Raw genomic sequence first — 27,601 nt, 5'->3', positions numbered from 1 at the left:
ACGTCATCGACGCAGGACGCAGACGCCGAAAAAAGTTTCCGAAGCAGCACAGCTGTGGTGATTACCTGTCATAGATATGGAATACGTTGTCGGACCATCCCATCGAAATAACGTTACCAGGTAAGAAAGTAACTTGTTCTTCTCAGCTATAAGGAAAATGAATTCCAAGGATATCTACCAATGTATATGTATGGCAACTGGGACTGTTCAATTAATAGAGGCCTGGGCTGTGCCTGAAAACTAATAATCAAATATACTCAAGACCTTTTACTCGGATTGTTTCTATTTCAAGTATGAAGCTACATACAAGGTCACTCTTACTTTGTTTGATCCCTCTGACAAAGAAGTCATTATGCGCTTGGCGAAGTGACTAATCCTTCAGGGGCACTCCAACGAGGTACTCCTAATTTGGCCTTCTGCTTTACATGGTATAGTTCAGTTCTGTATATTGGGTAAATCAAAACCCAAATCTTAGAAGGGGACTGTCATCGTTATTTTACATAATATAGAACAGTAGTCTGTTGTGTCCAATTACCAGATGATCACTTTGCTCAACTCAACGGTCAAGATATTTGCCCAACGTCTTCTGCAGACATAAACTGCTACAATGCAGATATTATCGAACTAAATGATCAAGCTAGCATTTGAAAAAAATCAATCTGGGATCAATAATTAGTAGAAATCATATTGTGTAGCTGAAACACTCTTGCTATTTTCTACTTGTGTTGACGTCTCTGCAGTGTTTGACCTGCAATGTAAAATCATAATTTCTTTAAAGGTGCAGAGGCAACTATTATGTTGTCACCCTATCTTTATTGCTAACTGCAGCGACGTTAAACATTAAATCAACAAAAGTGCACAGCCTATCCTTTGCTCTGTCACTTCTGACAGTTGGGTTGGTGTTCCCAGCCTATACACCTGTGATTTGCAGTAGGTGCTTAAAAATGCTAACTTCCATTTCTGACCTCCTCACTTCAAGGGCTTCCCAAGCACATCCTGATGCCATTGCAAAACCATGCTCCGATCAATGCTAGTACTTGGAAAGTGCTTGTTGCCACAACTTTTACTATATCAGCAATGCACCTGACCAGCACTTATCATCACATATGCACCCCTACTTGAATAATCATATCAATCCTTACACAATCCCATTATATCTTCTGAATGTGTCTTCCCTCTGCATACCTCTCTTACTCCTGCTTCTCATCTGACTGTAGTCCAAACTAATGAACTCCCTAATGAACTTGACTACTAACAGCTACTTCCCCACCATCCCCACTTTCTTTGGTGCTGCTGCACAATAATTCATAGAAAGAAACGTCAATTAGTTATGACTCCAAAGACCACTGATACCTCAACTCCGTGTCCACGACCCATTCAGCCTGAAGTCATTGTTGAATTTTGTCCAAAAAGAAAGACATATGTGATAATACTCAGGAAGGAAAGTGGAGGCATAAGACTTGCCTCTGTATCTTGAATGCAAATATGATTGTATGTTACTTTAGGTTAGGAAAATCAGTATTTTGTTGTAAGAGTATTAATCACAATTTCAGCTAGACGACCAGCTGGCTTAAAATGAAAAGTTTTAAATGTCAAATCTGTAGACCAATCTGCTGCTTTCAGTAGCTCATCAAAGCAGGTCTATTCAATAAATGCCCTAGAAGCCATGGCATTCCTTACCGAATGTGTCCCAGTACTCTCGGTGCCCTCGCGAGCCAAATGTAAGACCAAAGAAAACCATTGTGCTAAGGTGACCATTGACACTGGGAGGTAAGGTTTTCCGAAAGAGCTCAGCATTTAAGGGCAAACAGAACCTCACCAGAGACTCAAGTATGTTGGGAGGCAGATGAATACATCATCCATAGCTTCTGCACCTTATGCACATTAATACTGCAACATTGAGGAATGTTATTCACTGTGACAGCCATTCCGCCCCTATCCCCCACAGGAACAGCAGGGTTGGGAACAGTGTTAGCTGTAGATGGCAAACACATTCAAGCGTAGAACAACACAGGAGTATGTTCAGATTGCAAAATTATACAACAGACATCAAATAAACAAAATCAGCATTTATCCAAAAAATTATAATAAATACAGTTCCCATCAGCACATCGATCAAACCGTGTGAAATGATGCCATCATACATGCATCGATGTAAGCAATGTAAGCAATTGCACACAATGAATACAAAAGACACAACAATATTGACATCAAATTGGAAAGATCCCAAATAAATCTTCCAATCATTAAGATACAAACAATTAAATCCTAAAAACAAAAACTCATAATGACTTAAACAACCTAAGTGAATTCAAAAGTTGTGGTTCCCTATACAAATATCATAATGCATTCATCAAATTGAATTAGATTCACAACCAGTCTACTACAATGGTGGGTGATTAAAGGGATTCGGTCGGGGAGTGAGAAACATGAAGGAAACACAGCTGGCGAGAAAAGAACAGTATTGGCTCTATGCATTACAGAGCTATCAACATGGTCTTACTGACAGAAATGAGTGGCACCCGTTCGGTTGCATCTGATCCACATACAAATTGCATGATTTCTTGCAGCCAGAGGCCCCTTAGGGGGGGCACATTCCATCATAAGGGCTCGAATGGGATTGTTGTATACATCATTAATTTGACTTTGGAAGAGAAATCCTGATATTAGAAGTAATTGCGCATTGTCAATTGAAACTGTTACAATCTATAAATCTATACATATTATGTCGTCATAGCTGATATATGAGTGGACATAGTGATGGTTACTACTTTTATGGGACTTGGACACTACATCGCCATAGTCTATCGACCAGGGAATAAGACTGAGATGTATTATATTGTCAACTGAATCTCTCACAATTTTGATACTCACATATTTTATGTTTTTAAAATTGACACCTGAGCAAATAGAGTGGTGTTTTGGAACTGGCAGGAGATTTGAACACTGCATGATCGTTGGGGTTCCTTCTTTTCTTCCAGCCTGTAGACACACAGAGACCACTATCCATTCTTTTGTGCGCCTTAGATTATTTTGACTTGCCATTGCCTATTATTTTACATTTATGTTTGTCTTTTCCAGGTGCATTAGCACCCATGTGGATGTTAATATGTGGGGCTAGCCCATCTAGCCTCCCACTGAAAAACATGGAAGAATAGATTTCCATGCAGCTTTTGGCACCGATTTGGTGTCTCTTAGCAACCAAATCCCCTGTTTTTGGCATAGGCACATCAGTTAGGGGCAGTATGTTTTTAGGTTTCATTAGTCATGACGTAGGAATTAGAGCATCCCTGTTTGGTTATTTAGTAGACATACACGGAAGTGCTCGGCCCTGTCTTTCCACTATATGCTACGCGCTGCAGCTAGCGATATAGAAACTGGAGGTTATGAAGAGTAAGTCCTTGGTTTTCCCCTGCTATTTTCCCACGCCATGCCTACCCACGAGTGGAATCTAAACCACAGATAATGAGGTCTCCTTAGAACCTCATGATTTTCACTGTGGAGGCCACACCTATTGACTCTGTTGAGACATCCACCTATTGACTCTGTTGAGACATCCACAGCTCATTTGCCGTTCGCTCTATCCATAGGTAAGCGTGTTCTATGATTACTAGCCCCAGAGTTTAAGGTTGCTAATGGGGCATACATACCATTCTGTTTTATACCTGAAAGCATTAAAACTAACATTGTAACAATGGAAAAGCATGAACTAGAGAAGAAGCAAATATGCTCTCCACATGAAGAACATGAACACTAGGTAATATATGCATTTAGACATGAAATAAAATTAACATAGCATCCACAGACATGAAGAACACCAACATAACCAATGTATAAGGTGAATGTAACATGAACGATATGTGAATATAGTTCGCTAACATAGAAACAAGAATGTAATAAAGCAGACATCTTATTAAAAATGGAAGCCGCAGCACCTCTCTGAATGAGCACATGCCTCAAAGCCTCGGGAAATCTCAAAAGGCGGAATCCACAGAAATACTTATCCGTGCAGAGCTCAGAGAGTGGCTAACAACTAATATCAAGGTTAAAGTGAAATTAGGGAGGATCGGTACGGCTGATCGAAGGCACGAGATAACATTTCCCAATACGAAAGCAGTATACTTCCAAATTAATTAAAGTTTTATGAGAGCACAACCAGCCTTTGTTAGTCAGGTGCAACAAACCAGTAAGCCAAAAGACTCCACGAAGAGTAGCTCAAGGGTGTCCCCAGTGGAAATAGAAAACACAAAACATACATTAATATCAGCTGAAATCTCAGCAAATAGATAGCAAATCTATTCCAAACACGGTCCCATCAAACATGACCCATAATTGGAAAACACTGGCCATTCGTTAGAAGCAAACACAGATAGGACACCTGCTGTACTCCCCAAATGCGCATGTAGACATGAGGCGCCACGCAAGACCAAGTACAAAGGGGTTGCCCGGTCTCATGGCCTGAGAATGAGGAATGATAACTTTTAATTGGAGGAAGAATGTTCCATGGTCCTCTCTCCCCTTCTGTGTCTGACTCATATCCTGATGACCTGCCAAGTATCCAAAATCAGTAAGCAATGCACCAATCTATCAAAATCCTTAGGGACATGCCGGCCATTAAGTTGTATGGTAACCAGCACTTTGCCATGAAGATGATGTAGTTTAACCTTTATCAATATAGGGGTGGTTCCAGGTGGATCCAGATATTTTCTAAGCCAATGAACTGCTTAACCTGTATGGAATCTATATGTAGCCAAACCCACTAACCTATGCCCGTTCCTTGTGGTTTTGTGAACTGAGATTGTGTTTATTTTAATTCTATTTATTGGACATTTTTTATGGCGCCTATACACAGGTGTTTCCAGGCGCCACAAGAAAAGTGGGGTAGGGGCTGGGACGATATGGGAAATCCATAAGAATACAACAACAAAGAAATGGTTATATTGGCCTTGTGACAAACCTACCATGCAAGTACATGACAAGGTGATAAGTGCAAGGGGGACAGGGGTAGAGGGAGAAGTGCACAAGTGGGGTACCCCCACATGTGGGGCGACAAGTGCTGATTGAACCAAGGTGGCAAGTGCCAGGAGAAAGAGGGGGAGGAGTGGAGGAGGAGTGCAGCAGACAGGGAGAACTAAATTGGGATAGTCTGGGAAAGGGAGCCCGAGGGCAAGTGCTAGCAAAGGATGCTGGGGGGACTGGTGGGGTTGGTCTGGCCCTTGTATGACTCTGAAGGAAAGTCACAGCAGCAAATGGAGAGTTTAGCACAGGAGGGGGAGAGGGAAGGAAGAGGAGAAAAGGAAGGTCTTGAGAGGTTTCTGGAATTCAAGAAGATCTGATTCAAGTCTGGGGGGAGGCGCCAGCTGACGAAAGGGATCTACCTCCCACTCTCTGCTTGGAGAAATGTTTGACCGGCAGAGAGTTGGTGCCAGAAGACTAAAGACAGCCTTGTGGGTGATGCAGAGGGTCTTGAATTTGATCCTTGCAGTCACCAGGAGCCAGTGGAGAGATTTTAGAGCTAGAGAGATGCGGTCCCTGGGCCTGAGGCCAAGGATACATCTTGCAGTCCTATTCTGGATTAGTTGGAGGGGGGCGGAGGGAGGAAAAGAGGAAAGTTGAGGAAGAGGCTATTACAGTAGTTAAGCTTAGAGAGATCCAGAGCTCTGGAGACATTGAGCTTCTGGGGGAAGGTGAGGAAAGGTAGAATACCCCTGGGGAGATGAAGCTAAAAATTGGACTTCTTGGCAAGGTCTGTGATGTGTGGAGAGAAAGAGAGAGAAGAGTCAAAGATGATCCCATGGTTTTTTGCCCCACAAGTGGCTGGGGTGAGTGGACCCAAGGGGTCTGGCCAGAGATTGAGTGGGAAACAAGGAGCAGGCATCCCAATGAGAAGGATCTCTGTCTTTCTGGCATTCAGGCAGAAATCTTTGGCAGAGCACCATGCCTGAATAGCAGTCAGGCAGTCAGGTATGAGGGAGGAAGAGGAGGAGGTGGAGGTAGAGGATGGCAGCGGAAAGAGAGCTGTCTGTCATCTGCGTCACTGGAAATGAGGGGAGTAGATGGAGATCAGGTGGGCCAGAGGGGCCAGGTAGATGTTGAAGAGTCATGGAGATAGGAAAGAGCCCTGAGAGACGCCACAGGTACAAAGTGAGCTGGAGGAGAGAAAAGGACCCTTTTGCTCTTGGGAGGGTCTGTTAGAGAGGAAGGAGCAAGGAGGTTATGATGTCATTGATGATGACTTCTCAGTACTTAAATAATTGTGTTTCATAAATATGTCGAGAGCAACAAGATGTTTAATGCTTGTATGCTGTCCCAGCCTTGTTTTAATGCAAATAAAGTTGGGTTTTGCCATGCACTTTGTCTACTCTGTCATGGAGTCTGGTTTGGATTGACTGTTTCCTCTGGGTTTACCTGGTACTTTTGGCACCCCTTAACAGTTACAACTCCTTCACACGGTGAAAAACAAATAACCTCTCATTGTTAGGAAAACATGGGTATAATACATAATTAGACTCAGTGTTAGTCCTTCTATAAATCTGAAAGCACACCCCTTCTGGAGTGAAACTCATTTGGATGACATCCAGTATCTGGACATCTGATACTCTGCAAAATGAAAAGAGGCACAAAAGCATTGCCAGTTTGGTGAAACAGAAGTGTTATCAGGCCTTCAGAAAACAATTTGAATACTTTGGTGACATCCTACATGAAAGCATATTTCGTACCTGGAGTCTGCTTTAACTTGAGGACCCTCATCAAATGCTAAATAAGTATAGAGTTCCCCATCATGACATTTCCCAGCCTGGAATGTCCTGCTGAGATAGGTGATCCAAAACATTAATAGTCGTAAAGCATTTACCATTTACCGCCAGTTCTGAGAGGAAATCGACTACCATGACTGAAGGGGAAATGAAGCAAGTCGGAACCCAGCTGAACAAACCAACCAGCCTATGTAGCCCAGACACGTTTGTAATTCCTAGAACGTCTTGGGGCTCAGGAATTCAGGGGCAGGTCAGAAGTGACTGACAAATGGCCTGGCAAACAAAACAGACTCCGGAAATGATCCATGTTTTCAGAACAACGGATTGGTCAAGGGCCAGCAGATGGAGAAGGCCAGATGGATTTGTCAGAAGAAGAGGAAAAAGAGGAGTCTGGATTGAGGAATCCATATAAAGTTCTAGAAGAACTGATAAAGAGGGCTTCATCAGCCAGAGAAAGGCAATCAGAATCAGTTGCTCCCTCTGAACCTGGGGCTTATGCAGAGCCATTGATATGATGGCAACAGGAGGGAGCGTGTAAAGAGGTCTGGATGATCAGTCCTGCAACAATGCATCTGTTGACCATGCCTTTGGGCGCCAGCTATCTGTTAAGTTGGGAGGTGAATACGTCTGCGACTTAAATCCCCACCACCCACAAAGAGGCGTTGGGACAGCGATTCCCTGTTAAGTTGTCTACAGCACATATTCTGCCGTCTCCAAAATCCCTTTCTCCAGACAATGATTTCAAAAGGTCTTGGTGTGATCCACCAGCACTCCTAATCTCCTGCCCCCCCACCATCACCAGTTTGTTGATATGCTGCCCTGATGAGATGCTGTCCATTTTCAGGAGAATGCACAAGACTGCCTGGTCCTTTACCGGACAATTAACGTGTACAATCTGTTCCGAGGGTGGCCACTTGCCTCAGTGGAGACATTGCTGCAACAGGCACCCCAGCCATAAGTGCTAATGGCTTATATATTACGACCTGAGGGATGCGTTTGACCCACTGCTGCGCCCGTTTCCCAGGTTCAAGTCATGATGCCATGGCTCTATGAATCAGCACCTTGCCTGCGTACATGCAGACCCACAGAGGACAGCACACCTGGATCCTAGTTATGTATCCACAAAGGTGAATGTGGAATTGAAGGGGAAGGGGTAAAGATTCACCATGGACATGTAGCACAAAGTATCCTGGAGCATGATCCATATGGCCTCGCAAACACCCCATGCAATGCCCTTCCACACTAAAGCACTCCAGCTGAAGGGACCACAAATCCCACAATGCATAAGACACTGTAACTGAAAATGCATTTTTGTGGTAAAGGGCCCCTCCCCAACCCCTTTTTAAAGATGCCGGGCCGAGGTGGCCACCCATGGTAACAGTAAGGAAAACACCCCACCATACCCTGTAGCACACAACAGTCGGGAGACATCCAAAATGCGAAACAAACACACTGCCACAGGCACACATCAAATAAACCACAATGGCCAAGAAAAAGTCAGCACGGGCTGCAACATGGATAGTAACCATGGGGATGTGCAGGGACCATTGGGGAATCCAGACTATAGGAGTGCATACATATGCTGCAGTGCAGGATAGACACAGGTCATTGTGCATTGTTAAATGCAAGAGAAAAGCACCCCGATTGCAGTAGAGTGCACTGAAATAACTGCATGAAAGTGAAAAACATGAAGCACTTAGGACAGGGAAGTACGACCATTAACTATTTCAAAGTGATACAGTTTCATTCCACTTGCTGGTGACTCTGTCTACCCACACCTACCATGGCTCATGACCCCAATAAGGAACTCTGGAACGCCACATGAAATTGCCTACAACGAGGCACGCACAAGGGCCAGGGTATGCATACAACGCACTTTTGGCCTCTTATTTGTGTGATGCTGCATAATATGTACATCAGGAGGAATGTACCATTGCCTGCTGAGGAGGAAGTGGCACAGGTAGACTCAGAGGAGAAGGGTGATGAGAAATGGGCAGGCAGACCAGCACAGGATGGCCATGCAGAAGGAATGAATGAGCGCATGCTGCCTCAAGAATTGATAGACAATTATTTCTGAAAACAATATCCACAATCCATATCGTATATAGTTAATCCCTGCATTAACATCTGTGGCATGGCCCAAAAGACTACCAATCTTTACTTGTGATGCAAACTCCATTTCTTAAGTCTGTCAAACCCATGCCGTCCCACCTCCCTCAATCCCCAACACCTATACCCTCCCACCTCCCTCAATCCCCAACACCAATGCCCTCCCATCTCCCTCAGTCCCCAGTGTCATCTTGGTGTGTGAGTGGCGGTGTGCAACGACCTCCCACGGAGGCTCTCTACTTGTGACCCTTCTGTGGGGGATAACGGAGGCAGAGCTGACAGACTCCGGGCAACACATGTGTTGTATCATGAGGACAAGTGCCCTCTGTATATTTTCCTAGCCAGATGAGCACCCGCCCCTTGGGCCACCACAGTATTCACCACTGTAGACTCAGATAGGTGTCAGCTCTAATGTGCCACTCCCCTGGCTATTATCCTTGTGGACCCATGCATGGCATCCCCCATTGCCAGTGCATACTGCAGGTGGAGCTCTGTGAGCTCTTCCATCCTCTCCTGCCACTGCTCCATTCTCGTGAGCCTCTCCCAGATGGCAGATAAGGCATCACTGTACAAGGCAGCCAAACAGGGGTGTGACATCACTTTCAAAGATCACTCCATTGCCACCGTCCAAAGCATCATCACTGTCATCAGGCTGTGTGACTGACCGCAGGTCTACAGCAGCAGGGGATTGGGGAGGACTGATCACAGGAGAACCACGGCCTGGAAGGGGGGGCTGGATGAGGGCAAGTCAACTACAGCCCCACCCCTGACCAGTGACAAAGAGCTATTGCTAATATTGGAGACCGATAAGGGGTGCCTTGTGGTAGTGGTCGCCAGTGGTAATTTTGCTTGACTTGACCCAGGCACACAGCTGGCATTAGAGATGTGGGTTGGTACAACTGGGAAGGGAATTGCAGCCGAGGTGGTGATGGGTGTACCAGCAGATGTGGGGGCAGGGAGCTTGGTGGCAGTAGCCGGTGCACAGGTCACTATGGGGGTGACAATGCCAGTAGAGGTGGCAGCTGCATCCAGGTACACCTTTGATCCAGTTTATTTGGCTGGGGTCTCGCACAGACTGCCTGATGTCTGGAGTGCATGGGTGGCAGAAGAGGTATTTGGGGTTGCAGGGTCTAGTGCTGTGTTGATGGGCATGGCATGTGGAGGTGCTACATCATTGCCACTGGTACCTTCACCATGGCTGCCTTGTGTGCCATTAATGAGAGTAAAGACCTGGTTTCAGGTGCCATAAAGGCTTGCAAGCTTATGTCTTGCCATCCTTTATCAGGAACACCATTGTATGCCTGCATTCAGACTTGCCTACTTATGTACTGTCATCATATGGCAGGACCATGTTCCTATGTCCACATACAACCACCATAAGCCCAGAACATTTCATATTCCCATGATCAGCTTTTGTATGATGTACAAACCATATGTCAGGAACTCATTCGTGTTCTTAAGTTCAAAACCTAAATGCCCATATGCAATCTCCACATGCATCTTATATCTCGGTTCATCAGTACATGTCAATATGCATTTCCATGTGCCAAGAACACTTTCATATGCCCTGATTCAACCTGGAATAGTTTAATTGGCCCATGCCTAGCCTTCTATGCCCACCACCAAATACCAGGAACACATTGATAGCCCCAAGTTGAGCCTTCATATTCCAGATCACTGGACAAATGAGTGTGGAGCACAGAAGGTGTATCCCATACGCTGACAGTTGTGTGGAAATATAAAAACAAACAGTCTGAGAATGTGTTATACCAACCCGGCAAACTCTTATGTTTAGGTGCCACCTCTTACCAAACAATTTCAAAATTGTACCAAGTTAATAAACTGGAGAAAAGAAAATTCTGTAAAGAACATAGAAAATATATAACCCATCATCATCTAAACACCACTCGCATCCTTATCACTCGCATCCTTATTTCAACGAGTTTACCCCCTTAGAGCCCAAAGCCAAGCAAATATATGGTAAATAAATATGTACTTAAGAACACCCCATTTTTGAAGCTTGGAGTCAGATACTACCTTGTATTGGTGGTCTACCTCTACTTCTGGGTTGAAGGCCTATTCTTTCTCCCTTACTGGCTCCTCTGGTTCATCTCCTGACCTATATCTGGTGCTCCTTTTTTATTTTCTCAAAGTGCAATCTAACTCCCCCATTAGCCAGTTCCAGTATTCATATCACAAAGCTGATGGCTTTCCTGCACCTCCAGATCTCCAGGTCCCCCACTTTCATTGACTGACAGGTGACTTCATCACAATGCCCACAAACATCCAAAAAAAGCCAGGAAACCCTCAATGCCTATGTTTTTCTTTCTATATCCAAGTACCTCCATCTTATGTTCAAATAATTCATAATGCCACATGAATCCCTACATATCCCCTACATCTAGTAGTATCTGGTGCAGCTTTGCATGACCTAGTACTGCAATCTTTCAGGATCTTTATCTTGATATACTTCGGTTCAGGCTTCTATGCCTATGTAGACCCATCATGTGTCAGGGGACCTTCCAATGCCCTACTACATTCTTGCATGCTGAGGGCACACCAGGATATGCTAAAACTCCTTATATACAAAATATGGACTGGTAGGCTGAAGTGCTGCCATCTTTTGTCACGAACTCCACCAGATGCCCCCATTCAAACTTGCACGCATACATACTGCACACATACATACTACCATCATAAGACATGAACGCGTTCCTGTGCCCATGTACGATCACCATTTGTCCAGAAGATTGTCATATGCCCAAGACCAGATTTGTATGCCAATATACTGCCAATTATATACCAAGAGCACTTTCCTATGCCCAGTATCATTCTTGAATGTTTGTGTATCGTCATGTGTCCTTCATATGCAAAGAGTACAGTTGGGTGTTCCTCACTAAAACCATCTAATGCACAGGCTACAATTGTCACCTACATGTACTGATAACATGTCAGGAATTCATTCATATGCACAAACCCAAAACATGCACACCCATATTAATTTGCCAAATGTCAGGAATACCTCCATCTGTCTGGGTTCAGCTTTACATGCCAATATGCAAGCAGCATCATCTGCCACAAGCCCTTCCATATGTCCTGGTGCATCCTTTGCCTTCTTCGGTTCCCATTTGTCAGGAACAGTTTCATTGACTCATGCCCAGTTTCGGATCCTCATGTACAACCACCAAATACCAGGAACATATTATATGCCCAGGTTAAGCCATCCTCGGTAGACCTTATTTAGGCTGGCCTAACCTCTATTCTATTGCCATCCACCTACACTCCATTTTTTCTAATCAGAGGCAGCTCGCTGCTGCTTCAGTTGTTAATATTGAACCAAAATATTGTAACAACATGTCATCTTCTTCTGGAGTACTTAATATGTTTTGGGGCAGGGCATTCCGACTTGACGCAGAAGCACAAGTACCACATCTGATGTCCAGACGTTTACCCTTTGAAAAGTTGGGATAAATATTACAGACAACATTGGCCATCCATTGGAAAAAAGGACACAGCCATGGTTAACTGTGGTAAATGATGATAAACATATCAAAGGCCAATCTCCCAATTTGTAACTTTTAAAGTAATGCAAGGATTGTATTCCTCCAGTACTCATCCTCAACACTATCACTAGTTATAGAAATGGCAGGACTCCAATGATTTCCTTTGCCATTTCGGTCAAAAATATTCACACTCATTACTTAAGGTAAAACTTGGAGGTGAAATATTTATTTCCTATGGTTCAGATTGGGATAAACACCTATGTGGACTAGGCGATTGTTTACAAATTAAATGTGTGCTCCTATCATCATCAAAGATGTTCAGATGTCAGGGTTCATAATATGAAGGTTCTATCAATCTCTACTGGGTAAATTAGGTCATTCTGCTCTTCCATTGGAATAACCCAAACATATTATTCCGATTTTGCCTTAAAAACAAAAAGGGTGGGAATAAGAAAAATCCCTATGGGGACTGAAAGGGACTGTCTGGTTCTGAAGCGATCTAAGTGAAAGCTGCCAAAATAGGACGCATTTGACAATGAAGAATGTGTCATGGTTAGGGATACTGATCTCCCTGAGATATTCTACTATCAACACAACCTCCTGGATATAGCAACAAGCCATTTATTTTCCAAGATCACAGGCGTAGGGGTATAACGCCTAACAGCTTCTTGATTTTCAGTCCCAGAGATATAGCAGCTGTTTTTTTTCTTCTCACAATCAGTCACTGAGATATAGCACCCAGCCAGTTCTTGGTTTCAAACACAGTCTAAAGGATATCGTACTTAGCCCTCGTGGGGCTATATCACCCAGCTCTCTATTTGTAATCTATCCCAGGGAATGGTGGCTAGCCACTTCTTCCTGCAGCAAGGATGTCATGTTCAGCTCACTAGCAAGGAACATAGTGCCCCTCTAAATAATAAGGGATATAGTGCACTACTCCATATTAAGGGATATAATGTAATGCCTCGCTCACGATAAAGGAAATAGTGTCCCTCCCACTATTAATGGATATAACTCCCCTTTGACTGGCAAGCAGTCACAGTCCCTTCAGGTTTCTCAGCCCCCTACCTCTCAACTCTTTCAGTAGCAGTAGCTCTTTCAGTAGCAGTAGCTTGCCAAGCTTGCCCAGGATCTTGAGAACCTCTATTCCCAGTGAGCCTACCTTGTCAGTCCAGACTCTGGTTTCTCTTTGGTGTTTCTGGCATCTCTATCTCTCTGCCTCTCCCCCTCTAGCTTCCCCCCTCTCCCTCCTTCTCTCCCTTGCAACTCTCCCTCTCCCTCACCACTCTCCTTCTAGTTCTCATGCTCCTTCTTATCCCCTGGTCCTGGTTCCATGTAATAATGTCGCCACAAAAATCTCGCCATGCAAAAATATCGCCAAAAAATTGCCTTTTTTTGTGGCAACATTATTGCGTGGAACATGCGGGGGACACCCCGGCAACCCCCAAACTTTTGTTGTCTTTTTTTTATTTTTATTTTTGTATTTTTTATTTTTTGCCCCTGTCCCCATATATGTGGTCACCCAAATAATATCGCCACAACATTTTCCCAGCAATATTATTTACGGCGACCATATATATGGGGATATTATTACCTGATACCCTGGTCCTTCTGCCTCCTGGAGCAAGGCCTTTCTACTTTGGTGTTTTGATGGCCCTGTATAGGCATTGCCTTAATTGTACCTATCTCTGATGCCCCCATGTTGGCTACTGGTTATGTGGGTTGTAAACTGTATTGTGATGAGTTCATTAAAGTTGTTTTGCTCATCTTCTCCAGCTGTTGTGGGTCTGCTCAGGCTCCAGAGTCTTGAAGATGTCTGGCAGCCATTTTAGGAGCACACATGTTCTGTCTATTCCATCAGGCTCTGCTCAGCAGAGCTGTACCTCCATGCCTGTGACCGAAATGCTGTCTTCCGCAATTAGTGCTTTACAGTGGCTTGCCAGAGTCTTGCCAAGTTAGTAAGAGTCTGAAGACATTCTGATCAGCACACAAGAGCCCATGGCATTGCAACACACCTCACTCTCCCCTCAACTCAAGCCAATATATTATGAGCCAGCTAGATATTTCTCTGTCGGGATTGCCACCCAAAAGGGGTCCCTTGGCGGTCATATATGTTTCATAGTACTTAAGTTACAACCTCTTCAGTTCCATCCGGAAACACTTGCTAGGATCCCCAGGCAACAGGGCATGTTGAATACAGAACATCCCAGGGTCAGAGTACTGTTGCAATGGATTCGCCACTAAGGGAGTCCAAATGGGTACAAATGGTGTACAGATGCCAGCTGTTGTGGAAACGGGACTTCAGCATACTCTAGGCCCTCTGAGTCATCAAGGTCAGAAAGGGGGGCATAAACTAGGTGGGGGGCTCTGACGCTCCCACTCTGTACTGCCACCAGGCAGCACAGGCTCAGCCACAAATACCCTGGTAGTCAGGTACCTGACTTTGGCAAGCAGGCAATTCACAAAGAACTTGCCAGGAGTAACTCTGAGTTACTCCTGGAGAGAGACTATTCAATCCGCAAAGAAGTTACCAGTAGCTACTCTGACTTACTCCTAACTTATGCTTCTCTTTCCAATGATAAATCAAAAGGAAGTCAGTGTTACTTCCAGTAACTTCATTGTGAATAATAGTTTCTTGCTGAAAACCGCTTTTCCGACTTTAGTTTCGGGAAAACATCATTACACAATTGGCTGTTGCTGTAGTGTTTCATTGTTAACTGGTATACAAACATTACATTTCTTTGTATTGTTTAATATTAATATGTTTTCCACTTTAAAGTATAGGATTCATAAGGAATGGACAGTGAGAATGTAATAATGGTGTGTTAATTAAAAGCATTTTGAATGTGTAAAAACCCCATTTACTTTCCAGTTTATAGTAGATATGAAATTATGTTGCCTAAATGGAAAGCATTATTTAAAGACAGTGGTGGTAGTTCCAAGTTTGGTGGTGCAGTAAAAAAAGTAGCAGTAACATAATAACCAACACTTTTACCGCAATGCCAAATTAGTTCGGAGGTAAACTTGGCTGGAGGGATTTCCCCCAGTTTACTTTCTGAAAATGACAGAATTACCACCAGCGGAATTACCACTGGCGGTATTTCCACCAAGCCCCAATGGAATCCTATGAACCTCCAATTCCAAGGTGGAAAGCTGGCTGCAACCATGGTAAATCTGCCAAAACCAGAATGACCCTAATTGTTTTGAGCACAAAATTGTACCCGGAATTAAGTTGAAATATTTCTATTTTCAAGAAAAGGTACTAAGGCCTGGCGTATACATGTAGTGAGAGTACGGAGAGAAATCTGAAAATCCGCAAAAATCTGAAAACCTGTTGTTCCTTTTGAACTTGAAACTAAACTTGCCTTAAAATCTCACAATGTATTATATTGTTCATATATGGCCTCCTTTTAGTCCACAGAAAGCTCACTTGTCACCAAAACAGAAATGGAGGCAACGGAGGAGCCATCCGAGGAAATACCGAAGGAACCAGAGCCGCCAAACCCATTCAGCCAGCTTACAGACCAAGAACTAGACGAATACAAAAAAGAAGTGGAAAGGAAAAAGATTGGTCTTGATGGTGAGTAGCGGTACTATCAGGGGCTATGTCCAGACAACATCAAAGTAAATTGTGGCTTAATACTAGCGTGTACACTGCGATTCACCAGCAGTGCATACTGCTTCCAGATTTGTATTTGAGTCAAAAACGTATTTTTAATCAAATCAATCTTAGGGCCCGCTTCATGGAAATGTGTGCAGAAATCCTGCAGGGCCTGCATGCTGAGAAGGACACTGCGTGCCGATAAATAAATGCGCGTCCGTGTATTCATGGAATTTACTGCGCAAAGTAACCATATTCGCAAGTCGCGCCTGCAAAGCATCCGACAAGCCCCTAGGCAGAGCAAAAACAGCCAGGACAGCTACCTTTGTGTGCTCTCCTAAGCGCGATTACATGCAGCCTTCAAACAGTGTGTTGGGTCCCTCACAAGCAGGCCTGCATTTGGGGAACCCTGCGCAGGGTCCCCCGTAACCGTATCTGGCACCTCCACAACATGCGTATGAAAAAAATTGCAACTCTCTTAAAATCTCTAAAAATCTGTGCGCGAACCCCCGTAAACCATCCCTGCACCCCGCTACACTGCGTACGCGCACCCCTAACTTGAAATAGAATCACGGTTGCATGCATGCACCCCAAAATCCGACATGCAAACCCACCTCGGTGCTGCCATTCCTATGTGCAAGTGTACTTACGCCTGTCTTGTGGTGGCGGCTAGTATGAGGGACTTGCGTGGAAATTTCCCAGCCATGAGGTGGCGCAATTGAATACATGAATACGCCGTGCCGTACAATTGTGGGCGTGCGAGGGGCTGCCTGCAGGCTGTCCCTTGGAAAATGCCCACTTTTTAGCAAGTTCTTCCCTATTGTTGGTGTTCCACCCCTTTCCCATCCCTCTGTGCAAGCCTCGCCCATGCTCTGGGTGGAGTGTCGCACAAGGCCCTTGATGGCTCGCAGAGACGTGCCAAGCCTGCGTGAACTCCACGCAAGTCCAGAAAAAGTACTGCACGTTCGATTCCATGAATCGCAGAACACGGATTTGCGTGCAGTTTGGCCCTCAAGTACCCTATTTTACATGCAAATAATTCCATTAATGGGCCCTTAGTCTCTTCCGCCACAAAATGCCTGACATTCTTAAAAATGAGTGCAGCAACCCTTACCACCCACTCGCTCCCAGGATAGTCTGGCCCACTGTTTGAGTGGTAAATTTGTCCCTTCAGCTAAACCAGTTATGCCCACTTCCCTGGGCATCTTCAACATTGATGGTATTGAAGGGCACCTGACATCCTATGGCTTTGCACCCTAAAGCATCACATGCAAGTCATGGTAATACAGGTCTTCATTTGTGGGGGTGGAAAGTTTCACCTCGTAAGTGGGTATGACCTCAATGGATGCATCGGCCAGGGAGAGTGGTCAACCCACACACTACAGAGGAGAAGATGCTGTTGAAAGAAAAGCTATATCTTAAAAAAATGTCGATATTGTGGAAAGATGTCACTAACGGATACTCCAAGGATCTGTTTTGGGTGCCTGGGATCAGAGCACCAGTGTTCGTAATGTGAAGACTGCATGTCTATGACGGCAAAAGACTTGAAGGAGCGTAAGGGGAAGTTAGAAAGTGGTAAGGCTGTTAAATCTTCTACCCCTTAAAAATTGTCCTCGTCAAAAGAAACATTCCCAATCGAGATCTCGAAGCGGTTCCTATCACTCTTCGAGATCGAGACACTCTAAGAAGAGACGTCATAGATCTCCATCTTCATCTTCCTCAGATTCCCCAGAAAGGGTCACCTGCCACACTAAACACAGCTCTCCGGCTAAGTCGGAAGAATTTCGTAAAAAGATGCTTAGGGTCTTCGAGAAAGCAGCCTTGACCCCCTTGGAGATGCCTAGAGGTGATACCCTGGGTGAAAGACCCGAAAAACAAAAACGCCGGGAGTCGTTGAATCCGGCGAGCAAAAATCCTCGAGAGCATCATGAACCCTTGAGTAAAAGTAAAACATCATTGGAAAAGGCTGTATCATCAATGCCATCGTCGAAGGTACCTTTGACGCACACATCTGTGTCATTGACGCCGTCTTCGATGCCTTTGTCGACCCCGATGAAGGATACGTACTTGAGGCCTCAAACTTCAGCTACGCCACAGGCACCAGAGGTGTCGAAGGTTCCGACCAAGGCGTCGAGAGTGGCGTCAACAACTTCGATGACACCAGGCAGGATTCTGATCCTCTCGAATAAATCGAGGCCCTTTTTGAAGTTTTCGACGCCTTTTGCGGTTTTGTCAAGACCTACAATATCTACGTCGACAACCACAACGTTTTCACAAGCAGTAACCTCCAATTTGGCTCCTTCTTCTCTGAAAATGGGTTTTACCCCTTATCCATAATATGATTATTTCAGAGCTTTCTCCTCTATATATGGAAGGGGAGGACTCTGACAATGAGACCTTTTGGGTTACAAAGAACAACAGTACCCATTCCAGAGGAACTAATTTCAGAAGAAAATAGATTGAAAGATCTACAAGAGTCTTTACAAGATGCCAGTGGCAAAGATACCTCTCCAGAAGTGGAGTTTGCTAGACCAGAACCTGGAGAACATGCAGAAATACCTTGCAGAGCCCTTATGGCTAGATTTATATAATTTTATGGGTGGACTACGCCTGCACCCTCTTTCCAGCAAGATGATCTTACTGATATCTTAGATAAAGGGCCCCAAGAGGACCCTATAGTCCCTTTTCATGCTGCATTGCAGAGGAAAATATCCGTAAATTGGGAGACACCTAAAGTTATCCCTGCAGTAAATAAAAAACTCTCTGCTAAATACAGAGTGTCCGCTTCAGACCCTGAATATCTAAGCAAGCACCGAATTCCAGAGAGTTTAGTAGTGCAGGCAGCGATGTTGTCAAGTAGTAAGTCGGCATACCCCACTATACCACAAGACAGAGATGACAAAAGATTTGATGCCATGTCAAAAAAAGTCTTTTCGGCATGCAGTATGATGCTTAAGTCTATCAACGCCACTTGCACGCTAGCGAGATTCAGCCACACCCTTTGCGAGTGTGCTTCATCAGCGGCTGACTGTCTCCCAGAAGGCGAGGAATGAGAAGCATTCTTGAACATCATCACGGATGGGAAGGATGCGATGTGTGAGTCCCTCCAAACAGGCATCGACTCTGCTGACAATCTGGTTATACCGTGCCCAGCTGTACACTGCTTCAATATGCTATAGAACCAAAGTGAGTGTGAAGTGGTTGCTGTACAGAAAAATCCAGTCTTCAACACTTCCCATGGATGGAGTAGGGGGGGTTAATTTGAAATATTTAGGCCCTTCTAAGAAACTAAAAGAAAGTGTAGGTGAAAAGGGAAACAATTTGAATCTGCGTGAAGGTTGTTTGTAAGACATAGTGTGAATCAAAGTAGCATACATTGCAGATAGCTATTCATTATTCTCATCCAGGGAGGGGCGCTCAGCCAGTCAGGTTCTGGAAAAGCTGGTCAGAACACACTGTGTACCACCCACTTTTTCTAGCCACCCGAGGCCCTTCCCCAGGTGGCACGATCGTGATTGTGGAGAGGCAACAGGGAGTGTCTCCCTGTTGCCTCCCCAAGTCCTCAGCACTGCTGCACCCCCAAAAACATACCATACCCTTTCCCAATACCCCACTTACCTGCTGGACCGGAGCTTTGTTCTCTTCCCACCTGCGGCCGCCATAGAAACGGAAAAGGGACTTTTCTTATGAGGCATGTGCAATATGCACGCAGCCCATCTCCGGTAAAGAAAAATGAAATCAAATCATCCACACCCCGGATGAACCCCGGGGTGTGAATGGCTATCACTGCTTTGTCAGGGGCGGACATGGCCAGTAATGGCCTACAGCCCTTGCCTTGGCTTGGGCTGACGGGCTGTTACCGGCTATGTCTGCCCCCCCGACGCATGGGTGATTGCCATAATATTTCATACTGGAATTTCTGCATCACCAGTAGTCACTGAGGGGGAACTGGAAAAAATGGAGACTGTGGGCCTCATTACAACCTTGGTGCTAAGTGCACCAACTTTACCACCATGGTGTAAACTCCGTTTACACCATGGTGGATGGCGGATTTACCGCCCCATTCCAAGGTGAGTGGGGCGGTAAATCCCCATTTCCCATTTTCCCTTCCCCATTCCCATTTTTGCCCCATAGGGCATAATGGGAGTGGGGAAGGCGCTAATTACGCCGCCGTAAATTACGGTGGCGTAATTAGCACCATGGCAGGTTAGCGCCATGGATTTTAACGCCTGCTAAAAGCAGGCGTTAAAATCAGAATCAGGCGTTAAGGGTTAACGATGGCGTTAACCCTTGACGCCTGAGTTGTAATGAGGCCCTGTGTGCTTTGGGCCAGAGGATACCTGGCTGCCCTTTTTATTGTAATAGCGCACAATGTGTAGATGGTGTTGTAGCTAGATTTCTGGTGTTATTCCCAGTCTGCAACATGGCCATGCCCATTTTCTGCCTAATACAAGAAGTCTTCCCTTTCACAATTTGGCAATGGTGAAAAAACAAATGTTCCTTAAAACCATACTAAAATGAATGTAGCATAGTAACAAAAATTAGAATTAATGATGTAGGTAGTGGTAGAGTGAGAAAGGGAGTGAGGTAACCAGACCCATTTAAAATCGTTCTACATACATTATATGGTGGAGTGGGTGTGTGAAAAAGTACATTAATCTTAACAATTAACAAAAGTAAATAGTATCCCACAAATGAAATAAATGTAGATTAGCTATATAGACATTTCAAGAAATTCAAACTTAAATGAAACCACCAACATTATTTGGGTAGTCATTTTTTTTGTGATATAATGGATGATGAAAGTATGCCATTAGAAGTGACAGCTAGTTAAGACTGTTCCAAGTGGTGTGACAGTCAATGGATATATCTGTGTTCCTCCCCAAAAATAGCTTTCCTCCTGATCTTAACTAGATTTCTTTGGTTGAGTGTATCCCATAGTCCCTCCAGGTTGTGTTATTCTTCTGACCTGTTCTATTTCTGAAAGTGTTCAATGCTGTGTATAAGGTGGTTAACATAATCACATGTCACAATAATATACTTTGGGTAATTTTAAACCTGGCGGAGTGGCATACTAAGTCGTGTAAACAAGGCGTACATTTTTTTGTTACACCTGACTATATCACACCATTCGAATTTCAGGGAGAGTGGTATATGGGCTACCCTGCACGACATGCTTGCATGTCGGGCAGGGTTTAATTGTAATTGTGAACACTGCTTACAATACATACAGAGATGACAATGAGATCATTAAAATACTGGGGGAAACCTAATTGCGCACACTTGAATGCTTTTACAACTATGCTTGAGGGGAAAACTGAGATGGTCAAGCTCAGTGAGTTAATGTAGATGTTGTGGGGGAAACAGTGGAAAGACTAGTGGAGGAGGCTGCATGCACTAAACATGTCTTTTCATTCACACAGACTCAACCCTATTATGTAGAGAACCGTCGTAATTCACAGGAATAACATTAGGTTTTCTGGGTGCCTGAAAAATAGTGAGAATGGAAACCATGTTCTTTAATCAGAGTTATCAAAATGCTGGGGCTACGTCGAGGCTCTATTGGAAATGAGAGCACCGGGAAGGAATTACTTCAGTCACAGGTCATGATGCCTTATTACTGAGTTATTAATATTCCCCTTTAAAAAAAGAAACAATGTATTGCCAGGTAAAGTGATTAGTTGACCTTTGGCCCCTCATGAATACTATGGGCCTCATTACGACCCAGGCGGTAAGTTACCGCCTGGGCCGTGACTTTACCACCATGGCGTAAACATAGTTTACGCCATGGTGGTTGGCGGATTTACCGCCCCATTCCAACCTTGGCGGGGCGGTAAATCCCCATTTACCCATTTACCCTTCCCCATTCCCATTTTGCCCCATAGGGCATAATGGGAGTGGGGAAGGCGTTAATTACGCCACCGTAAATTACGGTGGCGTAATTAACTCCATGGTCCCTTAGCGCCATGGATTTTAACACCTGCTAAAAGCAGGTGTTAAAACCTCCATGGCGCTAAGGGACCTCGTACTCAGGCGGTAAGGGTCGGCGCTGTTTACGCCGCCGTAAAACCCTTACTGCCTGAGTCGTAATGAGGCCCTATATCCATCTGTCAGCGTTCCAATGAACCTACTGTGGATATAAGGCAAAGCGTTATTGAGTGAAACATAACTGCAAGGTTCAAAACATAACCTCTTTTATTTCATACACTTCTCTAAAAATTAAAAAAGAGACAGTTTCTTGGCTTTTTAGCATTCCAGGGAGGCCCTCCACCATGGGTCTACCACATTTGGCTCACCAGATGTTTTGGACTACAACAACCATCAGCCCTAGCAAGCACTGTCAATTGTGAGGGATCATTAAAGTCATGGTCCAAAACATCTGAGAGCCACAAGTTGCAGACCCCTGCCATAGACTAACAGGGGAGTCACTGACCCAGCCTAATCCCAAATGGTTCTACATCACTGACACCTGATGGTGCGGATAAAGGAAAAGTGTATGTACTTCAACTGGCTTCAGAGGGGTTGTACTACTGAAGAGATGTCATGTTCTCATTGGATAGTCTTAGAGGAGGGACTCTGCCATGATATTAGAAAGCAATAAATCCCTCAGGAAAGTTTTCCCGATTATGACAGAGGACTGGCCAGCCCCCATGGGGGGGTATTTTATGCGACACTCCGTTCTTCTTCTTTTACTTTGCGCTAGATCTGGAAGGTTTTGACAAAACTCAGTTTTTACTGAGTAAAGTTCAAATTAAAAAAATAAATAAATAAAGGACTTTGCTCTAACAGAAGAGAATACAGGAAATAATAAGTGGCCCATAGCTCCCACATACTTACCTTACTTCATTTATAACCCTGCTATCAGTTTATTTTTTATTAATTGTATTATTGTATTCATGTATTATTTGTAATGGTTGACTTTTCATCATTATTATTTCATTTATGTATATTACAATTAATTTATTTCACTGTTGCGTATTTTATTAGAATTCCTCTTTTTTGTTTGCTAGTTTCACTCTTGAAACCTCATGTAATCCATGATTCTCTTCAGTTTTGCAGCCGTATTTTGTCTGCTTGTCTAGCTGTATCATAAAACATGTATGTTGATATTTATTGTTGCAAATATTTACTATTTTCTCCTCTTCTCACCATTTCAGCCATCTTTTGAATGTGTTTTTATTTGTTATTAATTACTAAAAATGTATGAACTTTGACAGATTCTGCCAAAGAAAGAAAGTTAATCGAAGAGACCCAACTTGCAGGTCAGGATGGCCCTTTGCAAAGGAAAAATTGTGCTGTTCACTCGCTGCCTACTCCATTCACAACTAACTCTTAGAGGGTTAGTTTCCTCTTTTCGAAACACATATGACTGACAGTCCTCAACACTTATTCTGACATAGAGAGCAGTATTGTGCTAGCACAAATTAGGATTGAGAGGAAGGAATATGTACTTGGTTCAATGTATGTTGAAAGTCAGGAAGATAATTTTCTTTTGATGTATTGTGTCAGACTATTGGGAATTTAAAATGTAAACATTTTGATTGATGTGAACTACAACATCCCACCTAGCCCATTTTAGGTAGAAGTACTACTGCTTAAATAAAAACCTACACATTGAGAGCAACACTTAACACAAATTATGACCAATGTTGGTGTTGTAGACATATGGAGAATACTTAATCTCAGCTTCCCAGATGTATTTTTGCAGAATAGATCTTTACCGATATCTAAGTACGTCCACTCTGCTGTAAGTGAAATACCAATTTTAAAAAAACTCTATTTCTGACTTTGCGCGTGTATATCTTTCCCTGTTTCCTCGCCAACACTTCTTAATAGGTGGTGGTGGAATAATAGTATAGTTATGGTGAAAAGCACCAACCTTCAGCAGAGATTTGCTGAGGGACTCCCTTAATGCTTAAATGCTTAACTGAGAATCATGGAGATTACTCATAATAAGAAGAAAGATAAAGAGATCATGTCATATGGCTCTACTAGAGAAAGACCTCAAGATTAAAAAAGGTAAGCACAAGCATATCCTTAGATTTGAATATGAGATGAAAAGGGAACGCATAATGAAAACTGAATATGCAATGAAAAGGCTACATTATTCTTTACGGAATCTCCCTCACTCCCTCTTCTTTATCATGTCCCTCAAGGCTGGGTACTCAGGCCTCTTCTTTTCTCCCTTTCACTGCTCCCCTTTCTGCCCTTATTTCTTCCTTCCATCTCTCTTTTCCTTTGTACGCCGATGACACCCAGATCCTTCTCTCCTTTTCCTCCTTTGATTTTGTTCTTCACTCTACTGTTTCAAACTGTCTTTCTGCTGTCCAGAATTGGATGTCCTCTCATTTCCTACATGTTAATCCCTCAAAAACTGATGTTCTCTTCTTTTCTGCCTCTACTATTTCTCCCAGCCAACCTTCCTCTCTCTCCTTCCCCCCTCATTTTTCCCCTTTTCACTATCTGCGCACAGCCTGGGTGTTAGCTTTGATCCTTCTCTCTCCTTATCTCTTCATATTTATTGCCCGCTCTTGTTGCTATGATCTTTTTAACATTCATCCTGCTTGTCCCTTTCTTTCCTTTCATGTTATGAAACTTCTTCTCTTCTCTCTTGTCTTTTCCTGCATTGACTATTGTTCATCTTTATTGTTTGGTCTCCCTGCCTCCCACCATCTTCCACTTCGTTCCATTTATAATTCCTCTATTCATGTCCTTTTCCCTTTACCCCATTGTTCCTCCCTCACATCCTCCCCATTCTCAATTTCATTACTTCCTTTTGAATCTTGTCTTCTTTACCACTATCTCTCGATTGTTTTCAAATGCACTCATGGTCTGGCCCCCTATATCTTTCTGCGTTCCTTTTATTCTATGTCCCCTTGCGCCCCTTATGATCCCAAAATCTATTTCTTTTAACTGTTCTAAGCCTCAATGTGCTTCATCTCCTTTCCACTCTTTTACTCTTCAGGCTCCTAAACACTGGAGCGCTCTTCCCCTCTCAATTCGTTCTGCCTCATATCGTTGTATTTTCAAACAAATGTCAAAACCTATCTTTTTTCTTCTTTTGTCTCCTAATTTCTCTGCCTTCTTTCCCTTCTGCAAGCCTGTACCTTCACTTAGAGGTTTTCTAACTTCTTTCCACAAGGATATGGCATTAGGCAGTGGTGCAAGGATCTGGCCCTAAGCAATGGTGCCTGTTATTCTGGTTGCTCTTCAGTATTATACTTGAAACCTTAACTTGTGTGATTGGTGAAACAGCCAATACAGATGGTGTAACTTTATTTGGTAAAAAATATAAAGAGATGTGTGGCGATGGCACTGTGGTTGTTATAAAGAACCCTGATATACCAGTAGTGGCATTACTAGAACTGGGGAAGAATTTGGGGAACCTAACACATTATGAGATACATTGGGCTAGGACTGATGTGTTGCCACTAACAGAGGCTTGTGTTATCGATCACTTCTCTATAATATTAGAAGGTCGCCCACCAGTTTTAAATAGTTCATCATAATCTTTCCCTGATGCTACACTAAAGTAATAGAAAAGAACGCTGGCTGCTTACTAGACTGACTTTAAAGAATGGAATTTGTGAATTTGTTTCTGTGAGGTCAAGATTGCCTGTGCGGCACAGATAATTATGTCATCTAACATTCTGCGAATTAGATGGGATATATTGAAAAGAGTCATTGGCCCTCATTACAACCCAGGTGTTAAGGGGTTAACGGCGCCGTAAAAGGTGGCGGCGCCGTTAAACCCTTAACACCTGATTACGATGTCCCTTTGCGGGTGGCACTTTAACGCCTGCTTTTAGCAGGCGTTAAAAAACCAACCCGCAAAGGGACCTTGGTGCTAAGTACGGTGCCGCAATTTGCGGCACAGTACTTAGCGCCTTCCCGATTCCCATTGAGCCCTATGGGGCAAGAATGGGAATAGGGTAGGGCCATGGCGGCATGGGGAATTACCGCCCCGCCAACCTCGGAATGCTATTAGCACCATGGTCCAACGCCTGGGTCGTAATGAGGGCCATTGTTAGATTTCTCTGGGGTTGGACAAAGAACCCTTTCCTTTCAAGAGTTAAATCATCCTTACCAGTGTGCTATAGTTGTTTGAACGTCCCAGAGCGAATTCTACATAATAGAAATAACAACATATATAAGGCACAACGATGGGAAGCTGTTAGCGGAACTGAAACTCCACTGTGGGGACAGTTAGAAAAAAACTTTCTGTGGGGCCTACATTGCTGTAATATTCTGGATAATGTAACGGCATCCAGAGCAAAATCATCAGGGTCTGGTGCCGGGAGAGATATTCCTTGAAGCACTCATTTATTTAAATTACCAATTTTCGCACAACCCCCTGAGATTAAGTTAACGAGTGCAGAAACATGTGTGATATGAAGTATTTATGCGTGCTGACTTACTCTATATCAGACTTATACTGATCAAAGGTCAGAGATATTAGATTAGATAAAGGAAGAGCTTAAATCCAGGAATACAGTAACATAATAACGAAAAACAATTCTGTTTACACAGTAAAATCCATAAACTGGAAGTAGACTGAAGGATGCCTCTGACACGGTAAGTATATTTGAGTCTTTATTTAGCGGAGCTCCCCGGAGCCCCAACACGGCACTCCGCTCTCCTGGTTCCAACCGTCTCTCGCTGGTCACGCGGCTCCCCCAGACACAATAGAGAGTCCGCGAGACCAGCTCGAGAGAAACGTTCTAAACCAAAGCTCTACACATCTTTCCCCTTATGCAAATATAAATAATAAGAACTGATTTTACTAAAACTTAACGTAGATTCTATTACTTTTCACTTAACCCAAAACAGTCCTAAAATAGAGATATGCTATGCATACAATTATTTACATCTTAACTAGAACATTTAAATATCGAAATTCTTTCAATAAGATTGTCAAGTTTCTGTTTCATAATCTCTCATCCACATAGGCTTTGACCTATGCCTATGTGAACCTTCTTCATTCACTCTTACATCTGTATCCTTCTTTTCCACTTCCCCATCCACCATTCCCCCTTTCACTTCCTCATCAGCAACTCTTTCTTTCACTTCTTCTTCCTCTTTCTTATCTTTTTCCACATTCTCTCTTCTTTCCTTCACTGTAACTTCTTTCTCCATTCCTGCTCTTGCCAACCTTCCTTTTGACCAAACTTCCCCTCCCTCCAAGACAACAACATTGCTTTTAACCGCACATATCCTTTTTGGACCTAAAAACTTACTCTCCACACATTTATTCACCAACCTGGGATTTTTAACATACACCATCTCCCCAACCTTCCACTCTTGTTCTTTTACCCTCATCCTGTCATCAAACAGTTCCTTGTTTCTTTCCTGATTCAATTTAATTAATCTCATTATTTGATCACGATCCACCTTGACCACCTTGGCCATCCCCAGCCATCCTGGACAAAGCCTTGTACCAGGTTCCCTACCTTTCATTGACACAAATGGAGATACACCAGTTACCGAGTGTGGCGTAGTGACGTAACTCCATGTTAACATCTTCAACACCTCCCTCCATGGTTGTCTTGACTTCATTGCCAATTGTAGGCCCCCTTTTAGATACCTGTTGATTCTCTCCACTAGACCGTTCGCCTTGGGATTATACAGTGCAG

The 27,601-nt window shown here is 43.7% G+C and overlaps 1 protein-coding gene across 5 annotated transcripts in view; it reads left to right on the top strand.

Moving 5' to 3' along the window:
- ADD2 (adducin 2) overlaps positions 1–27,601 on the top strand; it is a 573,955-nt gene that overhangs the window by 396,228 nt on the left and 150,126 nt on the right. For all 5 annotated transcript variants that reach the window (XM_069617650.1, XM_069617649.1, XM_069617648.1 and 2 more), the window contains one exon: positions 15,782–15,947. In XM_069617650.1, coding sequence (XP_069473751.1) covers positions 15,782–15,947 — 166 coding nt within the window. The remainder of the gene's footprint in view (positions 1–15,781; positions 15,948–27,601) is intronic.

This window comes from Ambystoma mexicanum, chromosome 10 (assembly GCF_040938575.1).
Source record: "Ambystoma mexicanum isolate Mex_15411 chromosome 10, UKY_AmexF1_1, whole genome shotgun sequence".
Lineage (NCBI taxonomy): Eukaryota > Metazoa > Chordata > Amphibia > Caudata > Ambystomatidae > Ambystoma > Ambystoma mexicanum.
Note: the sequence above shows the minus strand (reverse complement) of the source record. Positions and strands in the feature narration are given on the sequence as shown.